At 44.7% G+C, this 27,047-nt stretch overlaps 7 protein-coding genes across 7 annotated transcripts; 5 read left to right on the top strand and 2 right to left on the bottom strand.

The window, feature by feature from the left end:
- Positions 1 to 163: 163 nt before the first annotated feature.
- F5147DRAFT_778055 (uncharacterized protein) lies at positions 164 to 1,142 on the bottom strand (the record flags this gene model as incomplete). The annotated part of the gene is made up of 8 exons (XM_041442069.1): positions 164 to 222; positions 276 to 357; positions 435 to 574; positions 626 to 671; positions 726 to 779; positions 831 to 902; positions 969 to 1,040; positions 1,107 to 1,142. The coding sequence occupies 8 exons, from the start codon at positions 1,140 to 1,142 to the stop codon at positions 164 to 166; spliced, it is 561 nt and encodes a 186-aa protein (XP_041288482.1).
- Positions 1,143 to 8,122: 6,980 nt separating this feature from the next.
- Positions 8,123 to 8,434, bottom strand: F5147DRAFT_656389 (uncharacterized protein; the record flags this gene model as incomplete). Its single annotated transcript, XM_041434109.1, has 1 exon — positions 8,123 to 8,434. One exon carries the CDS (start codon positions 8,432 to 8,434, stop codon positions 8,123 to 8,125), a length of 312 nt encoding a protein of 103 aa, XP_041288483.1.
- Positions 8,435 to 16,205: 7,771 nt separating this feature from the next.
- Positions 16,206 to 16,852, top strand: F5147DRAFT_778057 (uncharacterized protein; the record flags this gene model as incomplete). Its single annotated transcript, XM_041442070.1, has 2 exons — positions 16,206 to 16,215; positions 16,272 to 16,852. 2 exons carry the CDS (start codon positions 16,206 to 16,208, stop codon positions 16,850 to 16,852), a joined length of 591 nt encoding a protein of 196 aa, XP_041288484.1.
- A 462-nt stretch (positions 16,853 to 17,314) lies between these two features.
- F5147DRAFT_778058 (uncharacterized protein) lies at positions 17,315 to 19,131 on the top strand (the record flags this gene model as incomplete). Its single annotated transcript, XM_041442071.1, has 6 exons — positions 17,315 to 17,714; positions 17,768 to 17,823; positions 17,873 to 17,955; positions 18,001 to 18,231; positions 18,279 to 18,618; positions 18,676 to 19,131. The coding sequence occupies 6 exons, from the start codon at positions 17,315 to 17,317 to the stop codon at positions 19,129 to 19,131; spliced, it is 1,566 nt and encodes a 521-aa protein (XP_041288485.1).
- Positions 19,132 to 21,110: 1,979 nt separating this feature from the next.
- On the top strand, positions 21,111 to 21,392 carry F5147DRAFT_562184 (ferritin-like superfamily; the record flags this gene model as incomplete). Its single annotated transcript, XM_041430609.1, has 1 exon — positions 21,111 to 21,392. A coding segment is annotated over one exon (282 nt), but the record flags the coding sequence as incomplete, so codon positions are not given.
- A 1,858-nt stretch (positions 21,393 to 23,250) lies between these two features.
- F5147DRAFT_778060 (uncharacterized protein) lies at positions 23,251 to 24,817 on the top strand (the record flags this gene model as incomplete). The annotated part of the gene is made up of 9 exons (XM_041442072.1): positions 23,251 to 23,414; positions 23,470 to 23,601; positions 23,655 to 23,763; positions 23,815 to 24,005; positions 24,055 to 24,193; positions 24,244 to 24,338; positions 24,396 to 24,435; positions 24,491 to 24,645; positions 24,697 to 24,817. The coding sequence occupies 9 exons, from the start codon at positions 23,251 to 23,253 to the stop codon at positions 24,815 to 24,817; spliced, it is 1,146 nt and encodes a 381-aa protein (XP_041288487.1).
- Positions 24,818 to 26,325: 1,508 nt separating this feature from the next.
- On the top strand, positions 26,326 to 26,712 carry F5147DRAFT_778061 (uncharacterized protein; the record flags this gene model as incomplete). Its single annotated transcript, XM_041442073.1, has 2 exons — positions 26,326 to 26,599; positions 26,660 to 26,712. 2 exons carry the CDS (start codon positions 26,326 to 26,328, stop codon positions 26,710 to 26,712), a joined length of 327 nt encoding a protein of 108 aa, XP_041288488.1.
- Positions 26,713 to 27,047: the final 335 nt, after the last annotated feature.

Genomic DNA, 27,047 nt, shown 5'->3' on the forward strand with positions numbered 1-27,047 from the left:
AATAGATCTCACCACCATCTCAGCTGGGGGAGACTCATGTGCTTCAAACACCCATACACCATACCAGAGAAAGTGCTATATTTCATGATCATGCAACCACTTCGTACAATTCCACCTCCTGAAACTACCTCAACAGACCACTCAAGAAACATACTGAGACACATTAGCTCGACATCGGAATACCATCTGCATTGTGTTGCACTGCTTGAGGTTGAGGTCTTGCTGAAGACGACAGATCAGCGGAATTGCTGCCACAAAATAACATCTAAACATACGCAGACGATACTCTAAAGCAATTTTAAAAATTGTGTTGACCAACTCCATCTTTTGGGAGTCACGAATGGATTGTTTTCCTGTCTGGAAGTGTCCAAACAATCACTTAACTTTCGAAGTAGACGAGCATCCTTGGAATGCATGGACAGCTACACTCACACCTTCCCTGACAGCAGCTGCTTGCGGAGATGGCATGTACTGCTCCAGAGTGACATAAAGCAGGGATCAGAATTCTGCCTGTCCTGAAGATAAAGCTGCTGGTCCAAAATATGGAAAGAGTGCTCGAAGATAATAACAGCAGCTAGATGGTCAATGATAAGGAGATTCATCATGACGTAGCATCAAAATTCACCAGAAATGAGCTGAACAACACTCTCCAAGGGTGATGAGCCAGAGGACTGACAGATTCGCAACATGAGAAATGTGGACAATCTGCCACCGATTGGACATACCACAGAGAGTAATTTGGACTGTATCACTACACCGTGATCGCTGTTAAGTATTTCCTATTGATGGGTCAGCATGGATGGGGGTCGAAGGAGGATCGACAGACTCACATTCTGCGAACGGTGGGTAACGACTTGGATCAGCATGGCTCCTGCTCGAATGAGGATCGATGGACTCACATCCTGCGAATGGTGGGCAATGACTTGGATCAGCATGGCACCTGCTCAAATGAGGATCGATGGACTCACATACTGCGAATGGTGGGCAACGACTTGGATCAGCATGGCTCCTGCTCGAATGAGGATTGACGGACTCACATTCTGCGAACGGTGGGCAACAACTTGGATCAGCATGGCTCCTGCTCGAATGAGGATTGACGGACTCACTTCCTGCAAACGGTGGGCAACGACTTGGATCAGCATGGCTCTTGCTTGAACAAGGATCGACGGACTCACTCTCTGCGAATGGTGGGCAACGACTTGGATCAGTATGGCTCTTGCTCGAATGAGGATCGAAGGACTCACCAACTGCAAATGGTGACATGCACAAAACCTGTTTTGTACATGAACATGGCAAATATCTGGCTTATAATACCTTTCATAATAGCCTATGGGTCTACCCAGAATTTTCTATGTATCATCCATATTTTATTTGAGTATTCTTGGGCTCAAATCTGCTCAGTACTACTTAACGGTTTAAAATAATACTTATCCTTCTGAAAGATTGCCTTCGAACTTGTAATTTGTCAATTAGTCAGCAGTTTCTCACACCTTCTAGAATTTTCTCACACATTTTCACATATTCTAGGGTATGTTTTGTGTCATGTTCTGACATATTCACATACACGGGTTTTTCATTTTTACGGTACTGAGAGGAAAGTTTGAAAGACTTCAAACTTCATTACATAATCAGTCTCATGTGACTTGGTGGCACATTATGACACACATGCAATACTTCATTATGGCAAATATGCAAGACCAACACTATGGTATTTAACAAGTTAACATCAGACTGTGAGAATCTCAACAAAGTTTGAACACAGCTGAGAGTACAGCATTCAGGCAGTGCAGAGGTAGTGTACATAGCTTTGTAGCACAGGTTAGCATAGCCACAGAGCACAGCCACTAATGTTGATTTGAAAGATTCTGGAATATTCTATCAGACAACACTGGAGTTTGGTGGAACAGTCTGGAAAATTCTATGACATTCTTTGAAACCTTAATAGTAGATTAGTAATCAGTAGCATAGCCACTAGTAGAGTAGTATATAAGGGGCCCATTTTCCCCTCTAATAAAGAGAGCTCCAAGCCAAGTACAGAGAGCCCATTTCCATATTATCTAAGCTTGAGTGTGAATAAGTGAGTGAGGAATAAGAAGAGTGTTCATATAGCTCTTTTTAAACTCTCACCTCCAAGATACTAAGTGACATACTGAGTGAAATATTAAGTTATTTCATTCCACTTTTTGACACTGTTTCCCACGACATACAGAAGCATATTTGAGGCCAACATTGAGCCATACTTTTTACACTAGCTGGTACACGGTTATCAGTCATCTAGTGCAGATATATTCCAGTTCTCTTTTAGACACAGGAAATTGATTCTGTGGGGAGAATATACATATTTTCATCAGCAAGGGAAGACAAATAAGACTAACAGTCAGTCACTAATATTAAGAACTTGGCCCACTTAAGCTTAAGTCTGTCCTGTGTCACACTCATCATATAGTGCTTGAGCAGCAGAGAGTAGGTTTTGAAGCCACATATTAGTTTGGGCTGATCCGTGTTAGAGGCTTAGTTTGATCTCCAATTGGTTTGTGAAGATAGGAAGTATCATTATAGCTCTAAGAATCATTGCATAGTCATACATCTGTATTCGTTGAAGTCATAGCACTGCATCGCACCAGTTATTGACTTTCTTTAGGATCATAGCACTGCATCAAGCCAGTTATTGATTCTGTTCCCCCTTTAGTCACTGTGTACTTCCTTTGAGAACTCAACACACTTTTCCCACGAACAACCACGTTATCGACCATTGGTATTTGTCTGAACCGTTGACCGTGGTAGGATACTGAAAATTGGTGATTTTACTGTTTTCACATCCTAGTAAGACAACGGTGGGCAATGACTTGGATCAGCATGGCTCCTGCTCAAATGAGGATTGACGGACTCACATTCTGCGAACGGTGGGCAATGACTTGGATCAGCATGGCTCCTGCTCAAACGAGGATTGACGGACTCACTTCCTGCGAACGGTGGGCAACAACTTGGATCAGCATGGCTCTTGCTCGAACAAGGATCGACGGACATACTGCCTACAAGCAAACACTCAACATAAATGAGAGCAACCTTTGAACTTTCCAATACTCTTACCCAAATATGAGGAAACCAGGCACCCAAGGTCCCTACTAACTTCTTGTAGCCTTCAGTCATACTCTTTGCAGAGTCAAGATGTTTTGGGAGTGTTCTGGACAATATCAGTTGTAACACCTGCGGCAGGTGAATTAGACCATGAGTAGTTACCTCTCAATTGCATATCTCATGGAGATCTCCAAGTGGGTCTGCTGGGTTGAGACGAATAATTGCTCCAGCATTTCATTGTTCAAAGTTCCAGCCGTGCGTTCAATCAGCGCCCCACAATCTGCATTATCCTCATTCATATCTGATGGATCAACGGTTGTCATGTATCGCAACTCAACTATAAATCAACTTACTAGGAAGGCATACATGACCTTTCGGAGGCCATTGGACACTCTTGAGAAACTTCAATTGTGGTCTGTCTGGAAATGTTTCTTCGGTGCGTTTCGGCGCCAGTTCTCAAGCGTCTTTCAGAGATTTTCCTTCCTTTCTCAGTTGTGAGTATGCTACATCGTAGAGGGCATCGAACTTGGTGAACACTACAATCACTGGAACTGAGCATCGTGATTCTGCGCATCAGTCTAATGTCGACGAGGGTGGGATGCGAAAGCTTACCGCTTCCTGTGTCGCACTGGGAGAAGAATTTGTTTTCGCCTGCAGTGAATGACCTGTGTGCTTCGTCCATTGGGATGCAGTACCTATGTTGAAACCGTGAGATAGCCTATGTCGCGAATGACCGATTGCAATTACCAAATGGCATGGAGTCAATTTGTTAATTTGGTTTCCTTGGAATGGTCAGCGATAAATGCCTTGACCTTCTCAAATTCATCTTTGCTGCCTGCCTCAAACCCATGTGAATCATGAAAAACGAAGCCTGGGTTGCTTCAAAACACCATTTCATTTTTGATATTGTGCATTCCACGCTGAGAGCACATCAGTTCATGTCATCGACTAAGAGCACAACGCACCTCTCTGGATGCCACTAAGACTGCAAGATTGATCTGATGTCAATGTGTCAGTACCATCTTTCTGCCTAGTAGCAATGTGATGGGCCCACCTTTTCCCCAGCGCTGTTGTATATTTCTGGGTTGTCCCGTGTGTTGCAAACTCGCCGTAGGATGGTAGTTTTCCCTGCATTGGCTCTTCCTACAACGAGGATTCGAAAGCAACCGATTTTCTCTCTGATCTTTGAAGTATCCATGGGGGAAGGTGAACTTGAAGGTGACTGACAGAGAAGCAGTGTTGTAGCCTTATACTAGTAATCATTGCAGTGTGTGAACCCGGCAAAATACCCAACCCGAAGCCAGCCTATCTAGAATCAGTGGGCAGTGGGCAATATTACTATTGGTATCATAGCTGTGTACCTTGAGGCAGCTGCATGTAAGGGCATCAGCCATATTTGAAATAGTGTATCACAATCACCACATATCTATCTCGTTATTTGACTAGGTCAAAATCGTAACAAACTCATTGAACGACAGCTTTGGAGTCGTAGTACTACTATGTCACCCTTTCGAACTTCGAACCACTTCGGCCCAAAGCTCTCAAAAACAATGTACATGCATTACCTCACTTATAGCAGAGGTTAAGACCTCTAGCACCGCTTGGTAAGGTATTTTCTGCGGTCAAGCATCTTGTCATTGTGCCCATCGCGCGTCTATTACTGCCGCACACCATGCCCAGCCTGCAGTCACGGTCTTTTGCTGCCTACCAGGCTACCACACCTAACCTCCAACTCAACTTTATCAAAGCTGGTGTTGCCTTGAAGCTTCAAGGCCTCACACTGACTCTGACCCCCGCACCAGAGCGTGACCTCCCCTGCCACTTCCTGCTTTCGCCAGTCGCACTGGGAAAACGACGGAATGCTTATGTAGCCTTATTTCACTTAGTGGATAGCACTGGATGGAATGCAATTTATGGATACAAATAACACTCTCTAAGTAAGAGAGACAACACACAATTGGACAAGACACAAGACAAAAACATGTCCAAAAATAGAGACGTGTCTCTATGCTTTTTAAAGCTCATCCAACTTCAACAAAGGATTTTGAAACAGACAGCGAGTGTTAGGATGATGGTGGTTGATACGGGTGGTGTTCCGGCGCAAGTTCGTATTTTGGAACACCTGCGATGATCATGCTGATAAGATACGAGCAGTACAATCCTCCATACCTGGGGGAGATGCAGTTGAGGCCGGAAACATCAATGTTGAATAACTTGGTGACAGTGTGTCGGCACTGGCAGTAGGATGAGTTTGGCAAAGGCAGGCTTTCGCAAAGAACAATGGTGACCATATGAGAGCATAGGCGCTAAAAGCTCACTCTCAATCACTGACGAAAGACAAAGGCAGTGAAGACGATGGACGCGTAGTGTTTGGTGCGGTAGGGCGCACGCTGCCGCATTGAGAGCTAGATGAGCAAGGATGACGGGTATTCTGGACAAGTAAAGAGATAGGTAATGAACAACCCGAGTTGTAGGTTGAGTTGATTGAGTTTTAGGTGATCCCTTCCATGCAGACGAATCATTGTTGGTGTTGGTGAGTGCCAGAAAGTTGACTTGATGTTTTGAACCACCGCTGTTGCTAATCAGAAGCAAATTTGCAGCTGACGGGGTTTTCGAGGTCTTGTCATTATGTTGATCGCAGAAGTTGAACAGCGCTTGAGAACCCCAGAACAGCTGGGACTCCGGATCACACCACTCCTATGTCTTCTCTACAGGTCCCTGTTCTTTTTTTCAAATACCCCGTGCAAGTGCACATTCGTTAGAGATGGGAATAGAGCAATACCTCACATTGAAATGCGATGGAACACTGGTAAACAGTAAGTGAATCAACGACTATACCTTTGTTACATTGGAGCTTACACTTTGTCAAAGTTCTTGTCATGGTCGTTCTTACTAAATACAATATACTCGTCGATCGCATGGAGTGAACTCTAGATGAAGCCTCTCTCGATGTATTTAGCGACAAAGTTATTGAAGAACTCACCAAGAACAAAGCAGAAGCCGAGGTGCTCTAGTATTCCCCACACTACGATTTCTAGTGTGTACCAATACCCTGACAAGTCCATATGTGCCTCTGAAATGTAATATTGCAGGCGAAGAATGCTATAGGGAGACCCATACCTGCCTGATCCAGATAACTGAAAACTGCGTCAGTCAGCATTCTACGCCCAAAGCTGCGATGATAACCTCCATCGCTCAGTGAATGCATCCTGGGACTGGACTCAATAGGGGTATTAATTAAGTGAGTCTTGCTTGCTTCATTCTTTCTCGGACTTACGCAGTGTCAGGGTTGGCAAGAAAAGTCTGTCCCAGTTTCACGTTCATGATTCAACCTAAATATTCATGTCTTGCAGGATATTGGCAAGCACTTGCGTCATGCCCAACGTTCAAGAACTGCAAGATGTGGGATGGTCTATGTGTGGAACTTCCGCGACCCTCATAAGGTGATGGCTATCTTATTCATTGTCGTTGCATCCGACCTAACGTGATTTGTGTGTAGTACTTGCACAGCCAAGAGTTCAGTGCAATGATGATGAACATGGCCGATAAGATAGAAGTTGGACCGTCAGCTGGTCTTCTATGTTACAGATAAATTTCATCTCATTGAATATTTGCACCAATCACAGCAAGTGCCGTACTTGCTGTATAGGTTTATGATATGTACCAAACATTGTACGCACCACTATGTGAAAAAACATCAGCACTTCTTTATCAGTCACGCAGTGCTTCAGCGCTTCAATCGCATGTTTTGTATGTGATATGTTGTCATACCTGCTTTAATTGCATGACGTGTAACTCCAAGGTTTTGAACAAGACCTACTATACCTGCAGGGGCAACATTATGCCACGATCTTGTCGATCCTAATTTTCGGGCAGCCTGAGATTTGTCAACATTGATTTTTTATGAAGATGAATACTAAATTGGGTGGAGAATGTTAAAGTTATTATGGTGAGCAAAATCATCGAGCTCTGTAAGGAATGTGCACACGGTCGTGAGGTGGGGACACTTTATGACATTGAGGTTTACTGCCGAGGAGTAGTAAGCATGCATGACACGAGTATCTGTGACACCTACTTGCATCATCAGTGATTTGATGAGACCTTGATATTGTAGCTGTGCGAACTGTAGAAGGATATAATTCTGCTCCTGCTAAATATGATCATTCATACTGTTAAAACTTTGAGTTGTAAATACATAGCCATCAAGGCCTGCAAATTCAGAGTAGCATGAGCAGTGCATGACAATGTGATGACATTCCTGCATTGCAGCCGACGAGGGGTGGTAGCATACTGGTGGTGATCATTTTGAACATTGTCTTTTGCTTTGCATTATGACCTCATCCAAGACATTCTCGTGGGAGGTGCCTTTAGCACTCGTCGACAAATGCAGAATAGTGTGGGACTTCATAACAAGGTCGTGCCCTACGGCAATGAAGATCGACATAGGACGACAGTGTACTCACATCATACATATTGGATACCTTCATTTTTCGTCATGTTAGTTTAGAATTAAAAGATCATTTAAGACCTTCCTGTGGGGGGTGCCTTTGGCACTTGTCAACATATGTAGAAGAGCATTACATTTTGTGACAAAAATCTAATATGGTGTCATCGCAGCAGGCAAGGTTCAACAGCACACTCATCTCAATTTCATGGATCGCTCTGATTTTGCCCGATTTATATTTCGATTTAAGATGCTATTCAAGACCTTTTCATATGAAGTGCCCTTTGGGACCAGTCAACAAACCCAGGATAGCATTAGACTCAGCAACAAAATTGTGAATGCCATCATTGTAGCAAGTCAGCACGACCTTTTGGACTGTTTTTAAGCTGGTCAAGCTTTTTTGGGACCTTTCCAAGTGAACTGTTAACAGCAAACTTAAGAATCAAATACATTCACTAGTATCCTACCAGAAAATTGAGATACAAAGAAACAAGAGAACCCAGAGTAAAGTAAGGTCAAATTGTTGCACATATGCCTGAACATCCAGAGGTCATCTGAAAACAAAAAGCTCTAGCACCTACTGAGCTTGAATGCCATGAATTAGAAGTACAGATATTCGTCATGATCTTCTGTGTCCCATTCATCTGCGCCCTCTACTCCTTTGTCTTCGTCATAGTTTGCGTCTTCATCTTCATCTTGGTCTTGGTCCTGATCAGCGTCTTTATCTTCTTCCTCGTCATCATCACATTCCCCCCTTGCTCCATCATCGTCATCATCACCACCATCACCATTACCCATATCTCTTCCATCCTCGTAGGACGGAATACGGCTCTCCCAATCCCCGTCGTAGTCATTCTGGTCTTCCTCTGACATTGGGTCATCCCCGGATCCTTCGTCCGCGCAAGCCTTCATTATCTCCTGCAAGAACTTTGGATGTCCAATTCCATGGTATGTGTACCGCATGAACATGTCTCTGTCCACGAATCTGAGCGGTCCATAGTTTGAGTGAGGACGACAGGATAGGATGCTGTACTTACATGCCAACATAGTAAGCTTCCCAGTCATCTAATTCACTGCACTGATGTGTGAATGACTTTCCATGATGAAGGGAGGTAGTTCCGCAGCCAGAAGCAAAAGCTAGGATCAGGTGTGCACCCTGGATGGCCTGACCAGGGTCCAGAAAACCAAAGGCATCACGGTCAGATTCCTCGACGAATGCAACCTTCAGAAGCCGAGCGCAGCTCATCCCTGATCGATGGTCACTCAAAGGTGCCAACCATCTCACAAAAAGAACCTCAATTTGGTGTTTTTTGACTTGACCTTCAACATTAAGCCATGCATTCATGTGATAGATGCCCAGAACTCAGGCATACCAGTATACATGTTGAGGCTTTGTTTCGCCAGATAATACCATGACATCGCAGTGAGTCCGAGGATTGACAGTGTCATACTCTCGTCTAAGATCGTAAGTCGTGTAATGGACCTGTGGGTTGAATGATGGTAAGCCAGCAAATGTCACAACATGTGTCAAGTACCTGCATAGTTTGCACGGAGTATAGCCTATTGTCTGAAATTATGACCGAATTCCACTCCTCATCTGTGAACGCATGGTCACAGTAGCTGACATCTAACTTTCGAAGTCGATACAGCACATGGTCCTTGAGTTTCGGTACAAATTCCTGTACCTCATGACCAAGATGAACTATGAGAGGATGCCACCACCTACTGCCATAGCTGGATCATCCTCATGATCTCATAGGAATCTGAGAATGTCCAACGGGTTGTTGCAGCTAAGTTTACATATGTAGTGGTGATCTTGAAGTCCTGTAGGCAAGTCGACTGGTGCCCCCTGGCTAGCATATGAACTGCAACCTTCTTCTGCAACTCACTGAAGAACGTGATGATGATACTCATGCCTGGCAAGTTGCGCTGGGGTATCTAGTTTATTGGTCAGTAGATAGAACACTTTTAGCGCTCTATGGGCCAATTCTCCCTGGCCCAAAATCAGATTGAGATGACAAGAAGTAAGTGGCAGAGCACGTACGATTTGTGAAGTGAAGGAGTCTATGGTCCCAAAAAGCTGGATAGACTGTAAATAGTCTCCCATGGCATGAAATTTGTAAGTATTCAAATTAAACTTCTTGGCCTTTCGGCCACCACTTCCTACACCTGAATTATTAGAACCGGTGTAGGGATTCATTTCTGGCTGGGCTTGCAGAGACTGTTTTTACCTTAGTGTTATGTTTGCACTTTTGTAGCTTACATAATCAAGTTACCTTTTCACCAGTTACCAGTATGAGTCTGAGTATTCAGCAAGTTCCTATCATATTTCCTCTTCTCTGAGCCTTGAGCCTGGTCCAGAAACCCTTTAGGGTCGAATAGCAGCTAGGTTCTGCAAGACCCAACATTGTTTAGACTCACCATCTGAATTGTTGTACCTTCACCAGAGTGTTCACAGGCAGCCTTCTCTTTTGGTAACTCTAAGGTGGTGAAAGAAGTGCAGGTAACATCCTGGAACTTGCGCAATTGACTAGAGAGGTGCTTGAAGGTCTTATCCAAAGTGGACAAGGTTGTTTCCGAATGCATCCTTAGTCTGGCAAGGGCATGCCATTGGGAAAACTTGTACAAAAGTGATTGTACGACCACATTGTGGTCCTCCAGGAATAGCCCTTCAAAGACCGGCATAGCGCACTGAGATAGAAGTCAACTAAATATGTGGCAACTGAATCAAGAGGACAAACCTGCAAAATGTCTTCGAAGTCTCTCACTGTGAGCCGTTTCATTTCTGAGGTATTATTGGCGAATTTGCGTATGACCCCATTGCCATAGGACGGGACTTGGCGAAATTTACATTTGATACCATTACTTTTAAATAGGTTGGGAGAATGTCATATAACAAACCTGTCATCAAAAGTTGCAACTAGCCGTTCACCGCCTGGGAGTGCGTAGAGTAGACGTATGAGATAGGTGAACAGCGCTTTCCATGTGCCTAGCTCGATTTCATGCATGAAATCAACGACGAGCATGCGAAAGGTGTCAAATCCCAGGGGTCCGAGTTTTTCCGCAAACACATTCTAGCTCAAAGTCAGGTACTGATGAAAGCAATTGATTCCAAAGGCACTCACCATGGTAGGCACCCATGACCCTTCTCCAAGCGTTGCCTGCACCTTTGAGCCATCAACAGTATGTCCTGATCCATAGATGAATCCACGAGCTCTCGTTACACTATCCAGACAGTAGGTCCTGAGGTTAGATACATGGCCTTGTATGTCCTTAAACAGGCCCATAAGGTCGAATGAGGCTTTTGGTGTGAGACAGCGTGGACATGGACAAGAGCCCATGTCCTTTATTGTCGCTATCAAAACCCTGGAACATTGATTAGTATTTAAACAATGAGACAAAAAAGACAAGCGCACTTTTCTGGATAGTCAGCAGAGTAAGTGAATATGCGGGGAAATACCCTTCTTAATATGCCATCGGGACACTGAAGTACAATCCCATGACGGTATGCTTCAAGGAAGTCGGTATCTAGTAGATGTTTCCAACATGCATGGAACAAGTCCCGCCGACAATGTGTGTGAAGGGCCGCCATACCGCTTTTTGATATCCGAGGTAAGCTGTTTATGACGTCTTTGACACTATCCGGAAGCTAAAATATAGTGTGAGAGATGTACAACGCCGAAGGCTGTTAACCTACTGAAGATAAAAATCCAACCAAATGACATGCACCAGATTTGGGTGCTGAACGCGCATACTTGGTTAAATTACCGAAGTAGAAATAAACGGGCCAAGCCTTGGCTGTTCCGAAGGTCGCCAGATGAGTTGCATCAGAAAAGAACATAAGTCTGGTGATGACGTGTTCGAGTGAGCAGTCGGGTTCCTTTGGCGCCTCTGCAAGTCATCCTGGGCCGCTAACCAGGAATCAGAGGTATAGAGCTCGTCGAATATGCGCTCTTGATGGCCGTCCAGAGGATCTCTCCACAGACGCTTGAAGGGCAGCAGGTGGAACACGTTGGCCTGGATGTCAGCAAATGCAGAACGAATCACTCCTACGAGCAGCCTGTAATGAAATCCTGGAATGTTAAATGTCCTGGATGGCTTGTCCTTGGACTTTGTAGGTATGTCAAGGGTAATACTTGTCTCTAACCAGTCATCCGGAAAGATGACAGTCCCCTTTCCTCCGTTATTGTCCAAAGTGTGCAAGCTCTTCTTGACCGAAAACCCATCCAGGTCCCTCGGATTGAAGTCCTTCGCCTGAATCACGTCTTTAATGAGGCGTGATACTTCAGCCTCTGATTTATGATGACTGCCGGTGTTCATCCACACCATAAGGCGGTAAACAGTCATGTTAGGGAAGGGATGTGGTGGTGCGGGAGATGATTCGGGCTCTAAGGCATTGTCAGTTCTTGGACTCGAAGTAGCCAGTAACGAAGAAGAGATGTATTTATCAGGCTCAAATGAGGGACACCTAGGATATTGCCGACAGAGTCCAATTGTGTTGAAAGCGGTTTGAAGAGAATCATGCAGAGTTAAAAGGACTCTTCGAATCCTGCTGCAAGGAGCACTCTGAGTCTCAGAAAACAGACCATTTTTCCCCAAAGAATCTGAGAGGTTGGTATCTTCATCAGGGGGTAGAAGATTGTGGAAATCTCTTGGGACTGGCCTGAGCTTGCGTTGCAAAGGGCGTTGACCTGTGACTGCTAGTGATTGATGAGTGCTATGATGATAGATACAAAGTGACAGGAAGGTACACACCTGGGGCATCATGGTCTCGCTCATCAGTATCCTCCATTGCAACATCCAAGACGTCAGAGTCGAAGATCAATGAGTAAGTTGCCGTACTGACATGAGCAGTGTTGGCTGGGTTGGTAGGCTGATGTAGGGTGCCAAACACCCTTTGTTTGCAATGAGCTATAGGTTTCAAACAACCGGCGTTCTTGGTAAATCGGATTGGTCTGAGCTGCTACGGGTTGGAGGAGAGTGAGTGATGTAAGTGTGTTGTAGCGACCTACGAGATTAGTGACTTACCCTACTAGGAGCACCACTACTGTGACTAGTCATGAGTTGTAAGGACCTTTGCAAAGTTTGAGCGGATTCCTGTGCCCGGTTTCGCCTTCTCTCGGTAGCTAATGTGCTTTCCTTGCGGTAATGCTTGCAGATAGAACAATGCCTGCTAAGTCCACAAAAATCTGTATCTCTCTCCCAAGAACAACGCGGTGCACTGCAGAACACCATTGACAGGATGAAAATAACAAACAGAATCCAAGATGATCGTGAGAGACGCATTACCAGTTGTGATCATAAGAGTAGTAGTACTACCTATTCAATTCGTATAAACAAGCTTACTGTTATGTCTCCTTGTTGGGCATTGCCATATATATATATATCATCATAGCACTTGCTCGTACGAAGCCATACCATACTTGTGTATGCAGCCAGTTTGCTATGAGGCCTCAAGAAAACTTGAAAGGGATAAGACACAAGCAAAACTTGAATTTTCAAGTCCAGGACGACGAGATATAAATGATGCTGTACTTTAGGTGACATCATACAAGATAAGCGAGTTGGTAAAATAAAATAAGCTAGGAAGTCACAGAAAGATGCAGCCTCATCAAATCACCCCTATGCCACCCACCCTACAGGTTTATATTCCGGCATTAGACAACTTGCCTTCGTAACTCTCTGCGCCCATGCATCTTCCTTGCACTTCAAGAGTAACAGGAGTTGAGTGTACTGGCAGACACGAGTCCGCGCTGCAAGGTAGCTTGAATACACACTGTCAATGCTTAATTTGGTAAATAGGGTATCCTGCTCATCGTCTTCTATGTTGATTCCGACAAGTGCCATCTGAAACAGACTCAGTGCTCACTGCTAAGCAAAACCATGGGATTCTTGTACCATATATGTCTGCTTCTCTCGTTTTTGCTCAGCACTTTCAATGTTTGAAATTTGAATATCAACTTTGGGGCAGTCGTTTATGCTGACGTGAAGAAAGTCTTGGGCGCTTTGTGATAATGATGGCATTGATGATGGCATTTTGATAAGTTTAAGTAGAAACATTTCAATCAAGATCTATTTAAATATTTAAATGAGATTTTGATTGGAGCATTCGGTGTTCTAAATTTCCACTTACAATACAAATTGATACTGTAAATTACTGCTACTGCTGTCCGGGGTCGTGTCCTTCTCAGCTGGGTGTTGCGTGACATAGTAACGATGGCAGCTTGCATAAGCAGATTTTCTTTTCTGCCCTTTGTAAGGGTCCAAAAACAATACTCTGGGGGGACGAGTGAGGATGGTGTTTAAATCAATCCGATTTCGGGTCTGCGCAGGGCCAGAGTGTGCTGCATTTGCCAATACACGAGGGAAGACAATTTCATATAATGAATGAGTGGAAAAGGAACCAATCTGCGAAGCACTAGTAAAGTCTGGGCATGAGGAGGAATTCACTGTCAAGACTAGCAGCAATCACCTTGGTGGATTGAAAGTGTATCTTCTCTGCAGGCGTGAAGCAATTCATCCGAAGAAGATAACTTGCTCAAGATAGATTGATGCTGGGTGTAGGTAGTGCCCTGCAACTGTGTGTCCTTCAGTAAAAATTCAATTGGAGTATTGAAACTGGCTAAGTCACCGCTCAACAAAATATGATGCTTGGGATCCCATCTCGATCCAAGCATCTACCTGTGAGATGCGAGAGGTGCTTACACAGGACATCAACAGTTGGGGTAAAAAGGACAGGCTGACGGGAACGCAAAGAGAAATAAGTTGCATCCAAGGTCGAAGTGTCTCCTGCGGGAACAAGTCAGCCAAGAACAGTAGAACCAATGGACACCTTTGGCGAAGACAAGGGTATGGTGCGCGCTAGTTGGGTGAGATCATCTAGAAAGGACAAGAAACCCTGCAGCACGTCAGGGCGATCCCAAATGGTGATGTGCTGTGTATCCATAGCCATCAGGTGAAGAGAAGAATTGTAATCATTCTGATAGTCCTTGTTCAGCTTTTCTTGAAGGTGACTAGTGTGTAATCACCTCACCTTGATTTCGAAATCAGAAATGAAGTTGGTTCTACTCAAGCCAACACAAACGACACTCCAAAGGAGTTTTGTGTCAGGAAAGCCTAAAGCAGACTGTTCGACATGAACATGAGCACACTGTTGGCTCCTACCACGCTGCCGTGACGATCCCAGAGCGAAAGCTGGTCACCTCAAGACTGTGATCGGCATTATCTGCGAAAGTACTACGGCCACTGAGTTCCGTTAATGAGCCTGAGACATGCGCGAGGAATATCAAAGCTTGAAAGAGGAAGAGAGAGATGCTGGAAATGACAGTGTTGTGCTAGGTAATGATAGAAGCGAAGTGGCAGCTCCCTGGAACTCGACCAGAGAAATACAAATTTCATTGAGCTCAACTTCAAAACCTCGGCATGAAAAACTTCGAGGATTGAAGCCAAAAGCAAATGGCCAGATGGTGAATGAATGTGATGGAGAGCCTGAGCTTCAAGTTTCTAACAAACGTGTCAATGAAACAACTTGAAGAGCATCATGATAGCTTGAGCATTTACCTCGGACAAGTAGAACAAGGGTGCTCGGCAAGTGATAGGGATTAAAAGCACTGCATCTCCCTATAAGATACTACAGGCGATAGGCCTGGTGGGTAGTATGATAATCTGTTCAGGCTGCGGTAGTCGCAGGATCTAAGTGTGAAAAAATTGAGACTCAGAGCTGTGCCAAATGGTGCAAAGTTTGAGTGGGAAAGCAGTCGGTGGATTGAGAAGAAATAGCTGTCATATGTATCAGGAGATGCGAATCAGCAACATATGGTAAGGTTCATCATACTGTCTGAGATCTGAGACAGTCTAAAAGTCAACTTCAAAACGGTGTGGGAAAATAGCACTCACAGTGCCCAGTAAACGTGGACCGCTTCCGGTGAGAGCATTCAACATCATCATCATGAAGCACGAAGTTCAAGTTCAACTTGCTCCAGTACCTCACCTAACAAGCCTTTGACAACGCTGCTGAGCTTGACGTGAATCGCACCTGCCGCAGCATTTGACAGCGTCCAAGGACCAGTGTTGACTCCGTGACATACTAGCCTTATGATCATGATGTCCCTCCCACCTCACTTAATACATTCTTTACCCCTCCAAGCCATTCCCTGACGTTTCTACTTCCTGTATTATTCTTAGTCATACTTGCGGCCATGCCTTGTCATGTAGCCCAGATTTTGTGAAACTGGTTCAACCATGATCAACCCTGTGTGAATCCTGTGCGCCAGTCAATCACTGCCAGTGAGTACACCATGTCAGTGGCTGCTAACATCAAGTCAGCTCCAGGCGTACCCAATCCATCTCGCTTGTCATGCATCACATCATGATGTCCTCCAGCTGCTAGAGCCCATTTGGCAGGTAAGCAGGGTCTGTTCAGTCACAGTGACCTCAGAAGTCCAGAACAATTTCAAGATATAGAGCTTATCATTATTGAATTTAAATAGGGTGCTGCAAGGTTCAGACTGGCAAAAATAATATGTAATCTATACTGCCGACTCGTGCTAGGCAGGTATAAATGTCCTCAAGGCATTCAATGCACTAGCAGTATGGTGTTTATCTTAACAGTTCATTTAGATCACTGTTACCACCTGGACCTTGAGGCCTTCCAAGTAATTCTAGCTGTATTCGAGTTGGAGCCATGCCTGCAGGTAAGTTTTTCCAGATAATTTTATACCAGATGATCAACCTGCACCGCTTCAACTAGAGCGCGCCCACCTTCAACAGGTTTATGGCTCAGTGGATATGCCCTTTATCGAAATTGCACCTTTAAAAGCATCAAGTCAATTGAAGATCCAGAGGAAGAAGAGACAAGAATACAGCAAGGGCGCCTACATGAGCAACTCAGACGACACTAGCTCTTTTCTTCATTACAAGCCGCCCACACTGCCCCCAAACTCCACCCAACCGTTCTTTCTGCCGCAACCATCTGACTCACTACCAAAACTTCCCCAATTACCACCACCACCACCACCACCAGCATCTCCATTGCCACCTCCATTGCCACCAATGTCGCTTGAAGTTCTGCCAACGCCTATATCACTTCCAGAATCTCTTGAAGTCCTGCTCACACCATTATTCATGCCACCATCTCCAGTCATGCATACCATAACTGCCTCAGCCTTGGTGTCTGTGTCAGATGCAAGTCGCCGTGACTATGGTCAAGTCATCCATAACGTAGAGTCGGAGGATGAGTCGGTAGTAAAGGAGGGACTTGAAGTTGATGCAAAGTGGGATGTCACCCACGAGCACCTTTGGGCCAATTGGACTAGTTGCCTAGATGATTAGCTGCTCATTCACTACAGCTACTAGTACTGCATCTGAGAGTCACCAAAAGCTAGGGAACATGCTAGTTACGCCGGACTCTTCTCAGAGCTTTCACTGATGCATGTTCAAAAGCTTTGACACGTCCAAATTAGGGAAGTCTAGTCTTGGTTTCATTGGCTGTGATTTAGTCATGTGACCGCTTGTGAGGTCAATGTAAATGCACTTACTTCACGTGATTGTAACTGAGTGTAACACTGCACAGTGCAAATACGCGAGTAGTTGCTGATATGACAAATGTTATACTTCATTTCTTCAATTCTAATTGACAGAAAATGTACTACCAATGTAACTGAGTAGCCTCCTGACCAATAGATCTTACAATTTTTGTCTTAGTCCACACTGGTCAGGTGATCAACCTAGGTGACTGGCATTTGCCGATTTCCGAACGATCAATATCATTTAGTTATCTCTTCCGTAGCTTCCATGCCTGACCTCACCGCGCCACACCCAAACCAAACACTCAGCATTCATCCCTTAGCATCTCATATCATGCCTATTGCAGTTGCTCGAGCTGACAAGACCTCTTATTATAGCTCTTTTGGTACAAATTCGTCCAAGCACTACAAGACTAGCACCACATCAAAGGCAACACCTGTGCTCACTGAATGGGAACCCAAGCCCAATTCAACCAAACCAGCACCTGTACTTCCACCTCCATCCATGAAAAATGGGGCTCGTAACGTTACATGCATCAGAAGACCCCTACCCTCGGAGGAGGGCATACAAGATAAAAATTCAGTCGAAGATATTCCTGACAATAGCGCGCGCCCATTGTGTGATGATGTTCTTCGCCAGTCCTTCCATTCTGACCTCCTTACTCCAAGTATGTTCCATGATAAGTGAGGTGTTTGGGGTTATGTTCTGATTAGATTGAAGCTGCAAGGGAAGTCTTGAGATATTTAATTCTACCATCTCATAGTCAAAGCCTCATGGTAAGTTATCCAGTGAGCCCGGCGCTAATGTGCTTACCAAATACGATAGGAATTTCCTGGCGTAGGACTGCGAGAATTCAAATTGATCGAACATGCGGTAGGGGAGACGGGCCGAATCTCGAGGAAACCCAGGTGAGTTGAACAATTGTCTGTTTTGAGTAATGCTAAATCGGACAGGCTTTCTTACGACTACAACAAACGCCTACTCATCGTCGACATGCCCAGTATCCTCCACAAGAGGTTCTTTGATCATTTGAAGGACGCCATGGCTGCCTACTTTCTTTTCCTACCCTACGATCGCGAGCTCATCTCCCCATTCCTCTCCATGAACTATTCACTGAAGCTGAGAGATCAAGTAGTCACACCTGATCTGACCATGACCATCACTGCGGTGGAGAACGCTCCAAAGTAGTCCTCGTTCCATGTGTAGGTGAATGCGCCTTATCTGAGAACAGGGCGCATGTCTTCACCAAAGTGGAGGATGAAATTATTGCGCATCCAGAAGCCGTATTAGCAATCATAGTCATTATCCGCGAAGCGATCAACTACCAGTGTCCTAAGGACATCTCAACCGCATCAATTTCACTCCGTAATGGTCGCAACAACCCCAAACCACTTCCTCTCACCGATTTCCTTGCCTTACGTTCTATGCCACGAGGGTTCAACCAGCCAATCAGGATCGCTGATCACGACTGGGCTTATTTGGCTTCTGTAGAATATTTTATGTGGGTGAAAGGTGTTAACCAGGCTCGAATCGACGTGCACAACACTAATCCGCAGTTCATGGCCCACAGCGTAAGTTATTGCGATCATCATTGTGGTGTCGAATCCAACTGACAAAACATTATGCAGATGTTGGGGTCTGTCTTGCAGATGGACGCCATAAGTGCTATGCTTCAAAGGGGGATGGATAAGGTTAGGGACATGATGGCCCGTTTCTCAAGAACTCTCAATATTGCCGGGGATTTCTCCACATTGGAAGAAGCTGAGGTTAGGTTGCCCCTGAACTGGAGCATTAGCGCAAAGTTCGCCCTCACCGCGGCTGATCTTACCGCTCATGAGCGCTATGAATCCTGGCATGACGTGCGATTCAAAGGTGCCAAACGCACGAAGCAGAACCACAATCCACCTTATAGTCCTTCGGAGTCAGATCATGATGGTGGCTCATCGGAGTCAGCTACTCCTCCTCCTCCTCGTACATGCTCCCGCCGCACTTCTCGTACTCTTTGCAAGTGTGTGAGCACTTCCCAGCCTCCCCCGCGCAAATCGAGGAGAACTAAGGGAAAAGCTCGGAATACTGATGTATGACTCAGAAGTTAGCACCTTGATTGACATCATTTCCGGCAAATTTTTGAGAACACCGAGTGGGCATGGTTGAAATTTTCATGTGTACTATTACGTTTCTCGCTTGGTTGTTATGTGGTATTCCGTTGCACCTGCAGATACCATCAATTACTAGTTGTACTACTACTGGCTCACTGTTAGATTACCACATGCAATGAACTGTAACTTTATGAATGAAGAATGAGCGTCAGCTTTACATACGTCTTAAGTCTGACTGGCCGCATCCGTTTTTCATTCAAAATTTTATCCAACTATGACCTTTAAATTAGCAACTGGGGCTGGATACCTCCAAAGTCTAAAACAACATCGGAATATTTCAAGCGTCTGTAGGGTCCTGGAGAAAAAATTAACTACGGTGAGTACTCATGTTGGGTGACACATACTCTTGCTCCAGCATGTGGGAGGCATGATGCGGTTGCCTGTGGACGTGAGCTGCTGGGTCCAAGTAGGTTAATTAGACTGGCTTACATCTCTTCGACCTTCTGGATAGTGACTAGTCCTGCCACGTTTTCATCACCGGTGGATGTGACAGTGCTGATGTTGTGCAGTTTGGGAGTGTGCAAACATCTAGTTCATAGGGTACATCCAAGTTGCGAACTCTGCCAAAGGCCGTGAGTTTGAGTCAACATGTGGATGAGGCGAAAATACATACAATTTATGCAAGGATAATGGAAAAGACAGAGGCTCAGGCATATGGTTCTATGATGATGGGACCTTGCCAGAGAGACTTGGGAGTCACCCATTTACTATCATAGCAGGAGGTTCATTTTCTTAAAGACAGACCGAGTTGACGAGCGAGTGAACTGACCGAGACATTCATGAAATTAATATGATAGTAATATAAATTTAGTAAGATGCTGTGTCACGAGTCTCAGGACTGTGTGGGAACGACTTTGAAGTTGAGTTGGCGGCAATCTGAGTAGACTCTGGACCTGTTCAACCTCATGCCACTCACCCCATCGCTATCATTGCCTAATCTGACGAGACTAGGTCTCAAGGCAACTGAGATTCTTTGGAACCTTGTCCACTTTGTGGAGCCAGAAGCTGGTAATTAATAGTTGTCAGATATTACTTGTTGATGTCCTTTTGATGTGTTATCTAGCGTGCGCGTGTTGTGTGGCGTACATGTGACATATTTGTATGCTGTCTGAACTCTATTTTGAGCCGCTGTACCTCATTACCAGTTCGGCTCACGCCCTGGCACTGCACCTGCAGAGGAGAAGTGTTCTGCCGGTCAGTGCAACACGTTCATTAATGTTAGCGTATGTTGAGCTGTGAACTTTCCCATGGATGCAAGTGAACTGAATGCGTTCAGTTCCAGAAGTCCTGCCCGCAGTGTTCTGCCGGTCAGTGCACGTTCATTAAAGTTAGTGTACGTTGAGCTGTGAACTTTCCCATGGATGCAAGTGAACTGAACGTGTTCAGTTCCAGAAGTCCTGCCTGTAGTGTTATGCCGGTCAGTGCACATTCATTAAAGGAGGGTGCCCTGTTACTGTTCCGATGTAGATCGGCTCCCAGAAGCTTCAAGGTGACGTTCTTTAGTTATCCATGGACTCCAGCAACTCCTCCCAAAGTATTCCTAAGCCGAGTAAATCTTAGTAAGTCTCTCGGTTGCGGTCTTATCTTCCATATTGTCATCCCTTCATCAGATACGTGCTAGCCAGGTTTCCTCGAGGCTTGTTGTTCTCGTCGCTGATCCCGTTTTGCTCAATGATCGCAAGCATTCAGTCTTGCCGGACGCTGAAGACGGGCTTGAAGAGCTTTGCAAGAGCTTTGTTGGTGAAATTGACCCACCTGAAAGTGAGTGGCTTAATTTCATTTGTGAATTTATCTTCAACCTCACATCGTCTTAACAATTCAACAGCTGGACCAACTGTCTTAATGACAATGAACATCACTTTATTTCACCTTCTCATCGACACGATTCTGCACAGTACACAGATATCTTCTTGGATTCTTTCGCATCCGTCTTCTGGCTCAAGAAGCGCGGTCTCATACCTGGTCTTGCATTCTCCAACGAGCTCATCAGTCATGATGAAGGTATGCAAACCGATTTTGCTTGCTCTTCATTACGCCATCTTATGCTGACCGTTTCTCTAGATGCTCTTCCTGTTGGCCTCATTGGCATAAATGCCAAGCTCATGTGCCAGTACATTGAGTTTGTCGCAGACTGTTTGTTGGTGTCGTTAGGCAACGATAAGGTGCACAATGCCACAAATGGTTACTGTGGCACTCCTGGTTCAGCATTAAAACTGTCGCAGCGAGGTAGCGCTGTTCGTAATGTTCCATCTTATCGTCGTCAAGTTCCAGGTAAGCCTTTGAAAAAACTTTAAATATTGTTAATACATTACAGGTACTAATTCTATCATTTTAGCTGTGAATATGCGTCAACAATGAATCACCCACTATCTCCGCAGACAGCCTGGCCCTCTCGTCAATGAGCTCGCAAGTCTGGCACTGACTGAACAGAAAGTACTGCATTCGCTGGCTGACGGCAATGGTATCACCAAGTACGAGCATATTGGATTATTAGAACTATGTGAAGGCTGTCAGAGAATGTTTGCAGCCAGCGCATTGCGGGCGCACATCCTCACCTGCCCGCAGAGTTGAAGCTTATATAGTCTCTGGTATGGTTTCCTAATTTTTTACCTTAGTACATGTCAAACACCGGTGACCGAGTCCTGGTATGTTATATAATTTGATGCTTGCACGTACCTTGTCTGTGAAAGCTTCTGGGAGCCGATCTATGTCGGAACAGTAACAGGGCACTCATCACTCGTCCTGCCTCAGTATTACCCTCGGATAAACCTTTTGTAGGTTATCTGAGGATTAAGTGTGCGACGCATTTTTTATGGTATCTATTTACTACAATGTGTACGTTTTGTTTTTTTACAGGCCGTTCGTCTCCGCTGTTCAATTCAACAGAGCCGACTTGAGGCGTAGCGACCTTTTCAGAACCTTCAAGTTTGATGGTATCTATTATTTTATGTAAGTTTTAGAAGCTAACCATTATGAACGACTCTATCCGAAGAGCCGGAACAGACTCCAGAGCAGAATCCAAACTCACAAATATTACCCTGGTATTCTTGCAGCTCACTGAATCTACACAATTGCTCCATTTGTACCTCAGGTAAACTCAGCTTGAGTTCATATTTTACCAGTTTCTGATGAGCCTTGTTTCATTGATCAGAGATATTGGAGTGACACATTGTTGGTATCATTGTGAGTGCCCAGTCACGGTGTTCACCATAAATCATTGTTGTTTGATTCACCTTTAAGTATTCTGTGTCATACGTAGCTCAAGCCCTCGCAACCGTACAATGGAACCGACTTTCTTATCATGTTGGCCAAAAGCCAGTGATTTTGACTTGTCTATTTGTTATATCGGCCTATTTGAACTTCCAAAGACCTTCGGGGGCTTGATACTGAGGTTTGTGCATCATACTCTGATTGAAAGTTTTTTTTGATTGTTTAGTCATGTATTGTGTGGAGTGCTGAATGGCAACAGCGGTCATGGATGACCAGAAATACGGTCGCCAAGTGGGGTCCCACATGTTTTGTGCACCCCGTTCTTACGTACTTCGCTGCATCGATACGGTGAGTCAAACAGAACTTACTTCCACTTAATTTGATCGATGTATACTAGAATACAAACTTGAACTATTGGCAATGGGCTGGTATGTTAGGTAGTTGTTTGATTGTCGAGAGTAGTTGACACCGTTGGCAGATGTCTTTAGTCAATCGCTAGTTCTTTGGCCATTTCGACCTGTTGTCTGCTATGATCATTGGTGTCATACGACCCTTCTTCAAGTCAATTGAGCAATCTGGGCACACTAGTACATTATGTACTACATTTTGAGAGGCAAAACTTGCTTAGACACAAATTGTAGTTGCACTCCCCGTCATATCCACATTAGGCATTGCCCTATAAGTTTCAATGTTTAGCGAGTGGGTATATAATGGTCTAGGTAAGTTTTCCGAGTCTCTCAGTTCCCTCCATATTTTTTTTCATTACCTTCACCATTGCTCACTTGTTGCTCTTTATTTTTCACTTCACACATGTTGACCTCCCTCACATCTACCATGTCTGTGTCAGGGGCTGACAATCAGGTTGGGTCGCAAGCCCTCTCACTTCCAGACCTTTCTGGGGTAGTCCCTACCTCTACAGAAGCAAGAGCAAAGTGTCGCATCGCTGCATTGGAAGAGGAGCTGGAAAGCATGAGGCAAGAGAGAGGAATCAAGCAGAGGTTTGATATGTACCACTTTGCTTGCTCCGTGCTTGTTGCTTACTGATCCTAACAGAAAGACAACTTACTATGTTGCTCAAGGTAGAGCGATTCATCGGATGGTCATGCTCTATACCAGCTTGGAAGACTTGATCGCCGAGAATGATTGCAGATACGAGGAGGGGAGCCCAGAGGATAATACCACAGAGTACGCCATTTGCCTTTCTGTTTTATACTTCATAGCTCATTTCTATTGTTCAGACAAGATCGCCTGCAGTGTGGGTACATTGTACTCGCGCAGGTTCTGCCATGGCTACATGCAAAACTTGGACAACTTGATATCGACGAATGTCAAGATATGCTGAAACAGGTATGTATTCTCAGTTCCAAAGCTTTCTGCCCTGCATACTGATGACACTAGCTCAAAAGAGGAGCGGATGCGGCCCGTGGTGATGATACATCCACTCTCAAAGACCTCGTCGCTTCCTGGGTCAATCAAGATTTTCGACCATCTTCTCTACTGAAGTCCGATGACAAGCAGATGCGCGGCTTTGTACACAACATTTGTGGGAAGTTACTCTGCCCTTTGGAGTGGGACTGGGGTGATAATAGGTGAGTGTCGGCCTTTGTCAGCTATTAGATGACCCTGATGATTTGACAGGGTGAAAGCTGGGATCCGTGACAGAATGGTAGATTACATTGTATCGGAAAACTCTTGGCCACTATTTGTGTACGAGAAATACATGGTCAACTATGGCAACCTCGAGCAAGGCCTCTTCAAGTCCAAGATTCTGGTTCAAGTGAGTTGCCTGGGCAATAGTGGTGACCATACTGATGATTACCGGGTTAGGCTTTCAAGGCTATATTCACATCTCCCTCTTCCGCAAGAGAGGCTGACGGTGACGGTGACGGAGCTGACATCCTCAAAAACAACAGGCGTGCCCGGTGACAATTAAATCAGGCCAAGGTTAAAACTTGTGTGGCCTCCATTATCAACATGAGGAAGGTCACTTCTCGCTCCATCGCCTACGTCATGTGCCAAGTAAGTAGAGATCGTTACCCACCATCCAAACCTGACATGCAATCCTTTATGGCAGGTTCGTTTCGCGCTGTCCAACATCTCATCTTGGCGCACCATTGATGGTGACTTTGACTATGAAGCATTCTGGAACAACGTGGTAGACTTTTTCAAAGATGTCCCAGGACCTGTCGCACAATGTAGGGTGAACCAACTTCTCGAATGGTGGTCCAGGTATATTCTGCCTTGAGGCGTACATAAGAGATATCTGACATTATTATTTAGGAAGGTTTTTGGAAACAACCATCGTCAGGACCTAACACCAGAAGTCATATCTCATATGTCTGTTACTGCACTCGCCCAACAGAGAAAGGAGCTGGAGGATGCTATTTTCGACTCGGAATAATTCAATCTTTGTTTTACCTTCTGCCATTGTAGTATATACCTCGTACAATAATAATGCAATTATAATGTCACATTCCACCGCTCGAAATATTGACTGAGAAGTGTTCAGCATGCCATCTACTATCAAACTTGCTCTTCGTTCCAATCCAGCCAAATTATAGGGACCATACTATGTAACCGACTGTATCTATGATGGTGACAACTAACATGCAAAGTTCGACTAGTAAAAACTACCTGGTGGATGAAATCATCCGCAATCTCCAAGTCAACAGCATCAGTTGACAGTTCCAAACTGTCAGGGCACATTGGTTCCGTCATGGAGCTGTAGCGGACATAGGAAATCAAAATACATTTAATGGACAATAGAGTTAACCTACGAAGTTCCTCTTATGATGATGATCTGTTCTCCTCATGAAAATTTACCACTCGTCCATGACACCGACAGCATGAGTAAAGGCTGAGAATGACTTGCCAAATGAGCCATTAGCAATACCTCACTGACTCCCTGCAAAACCACCATCTTGTTATTCAGGTTCGGAGGGACAAATTATTATTGTACACACAATTTGTTGCGACGTGTGTATTGGTGGAACAGAGGAATATTTTTTATTGCTATTATTAGTCTGTGCTGAGGCTGATCAGAATAAACCGACTTGCCCTGGGAAGGCAATTCCAGCACCATGGGCCTTCGAGTCGATTGCTGGCAGGCTTCCTGGCAAAAGATCTTCCTGTTCCTGTTTAGGGTTGGCGCGAACTTGACAGTCTTGGGCTTAAGGTTTAGCATCTGCTGTGTCTTCGAGACGGGCTTGTGTCATATCAATCATATGATGTATGTAAAAGTGTTGCAGTAGCGCATTGGCATCTGTTTCACAACCAATTTGCTAAAATTTTGAGATTAGATGTAGTGTCTCATATCGAAAATGCACTCTATAGTTGCTCTAACGCGCGACATCTTGAATGACCTTCCAATGCTGATCACTGAATCACATATATTCAAACTAAGAATCTTCTCTGGTAACTGTCATATTAAGTGACATGTATTTTGATGTACTAATACCTTCCGCTGTTCCTGCACCCGCCAAATGCACCAGTTGAATTGAAACTTGTGGAATGCTGTTTTGATGGGGGACATGTGACTTTCGTAATTTATAGTGGAAGATTCGGCAGCATGGCAATATTTTGTTCAATTCAACAATCCATAACCACTAGCTTAGTAAGATTAACCCACGTCCTCACTGTGAAAATCGGACATCACCGGTAATAGTATCTGGTATTATACGTTGACTGCTCTCTTGAAAGCAGCACCGGAAGTGCATCATTCACCATATACTGTATAGACACGCACTTAGGTTTGGCCCTATTTAGGTGTGACCAAATGAGCATTAGGTTTGAAGGTTCGCAGGGGGGGTGTGACGTGTGACATGCTGTGATTAGGTTCGTTTGGTAAGCAACCAACATTAGGCAGACACTATCCTTTGTATACATGTGCAGTGCTACGTGCTGATCCTCATGCTCAACCTGGAAGTGCTCGCTCTACAAACATTGTCTCTAATTTTATTTCTGCCTGGCAACACAATATCTTCTGATCCTAGTGATATTTCTATGGATACCGTTCTGGAGCACATCACATTGGGTGAAGCATCTGTCCCTCATGGCTATAGCGCTGATGAATCAGGTAATTTGCTGCTAGACAACGAGTTGGAGAGCTATGAGCAAGTGGTGGATGGCATGGAGCTTCAATCCATGGTGAATGGGTCTGAGGAGGTTGAGGCTGAGGGCCGTGGTAAGCGCAGACGTGTCGCAAACACTCATCAGGAAATTGGCCATGAGATGATTTGAATAGATATTTCTGGCAAAATCAAACCAAATATTGACATATTATATCCAAATACATAGTATTCTATAAGCACCAGCACAATGGTGCTGGATGACAAGCGATTGCAAGAAAACTCTAATATTGATGAAGACATGTATGCCTCGTACATATGATACTTTGTAGATAAATTATTGAAACAGGTCCAGCATCACGTCATAAAAATGGCCACCTGCTGCATTAAACTCACTTGATGATGGCTGTTTGCAATGAGTTCCCCCAGTCTTTAGAACATCGTTCTGAACACTGAATTTATTATTATAAAGTCATCGTGCCAATATAACTCATGCTGCCGCGGCCGTCAAACGTCAATGCGTCAAATTCCATTGTAGTGTTACGTTGTACAACAGAAAAAATG

This window comes from Suillus discolor, assembly GCF_016758755.1.
Source record: "Suillus discolor strain FC423 chromosome Unknown F5147scaffold_66, whole genome shotgun sequence".
NCBI classification, from domain to species: domain Eukaryota; kingdom Fungi; phylum Basidiomycota; class Agaricomycetes; order Boletales; family Suillaceae; genus Suillus; species Suillus discolor.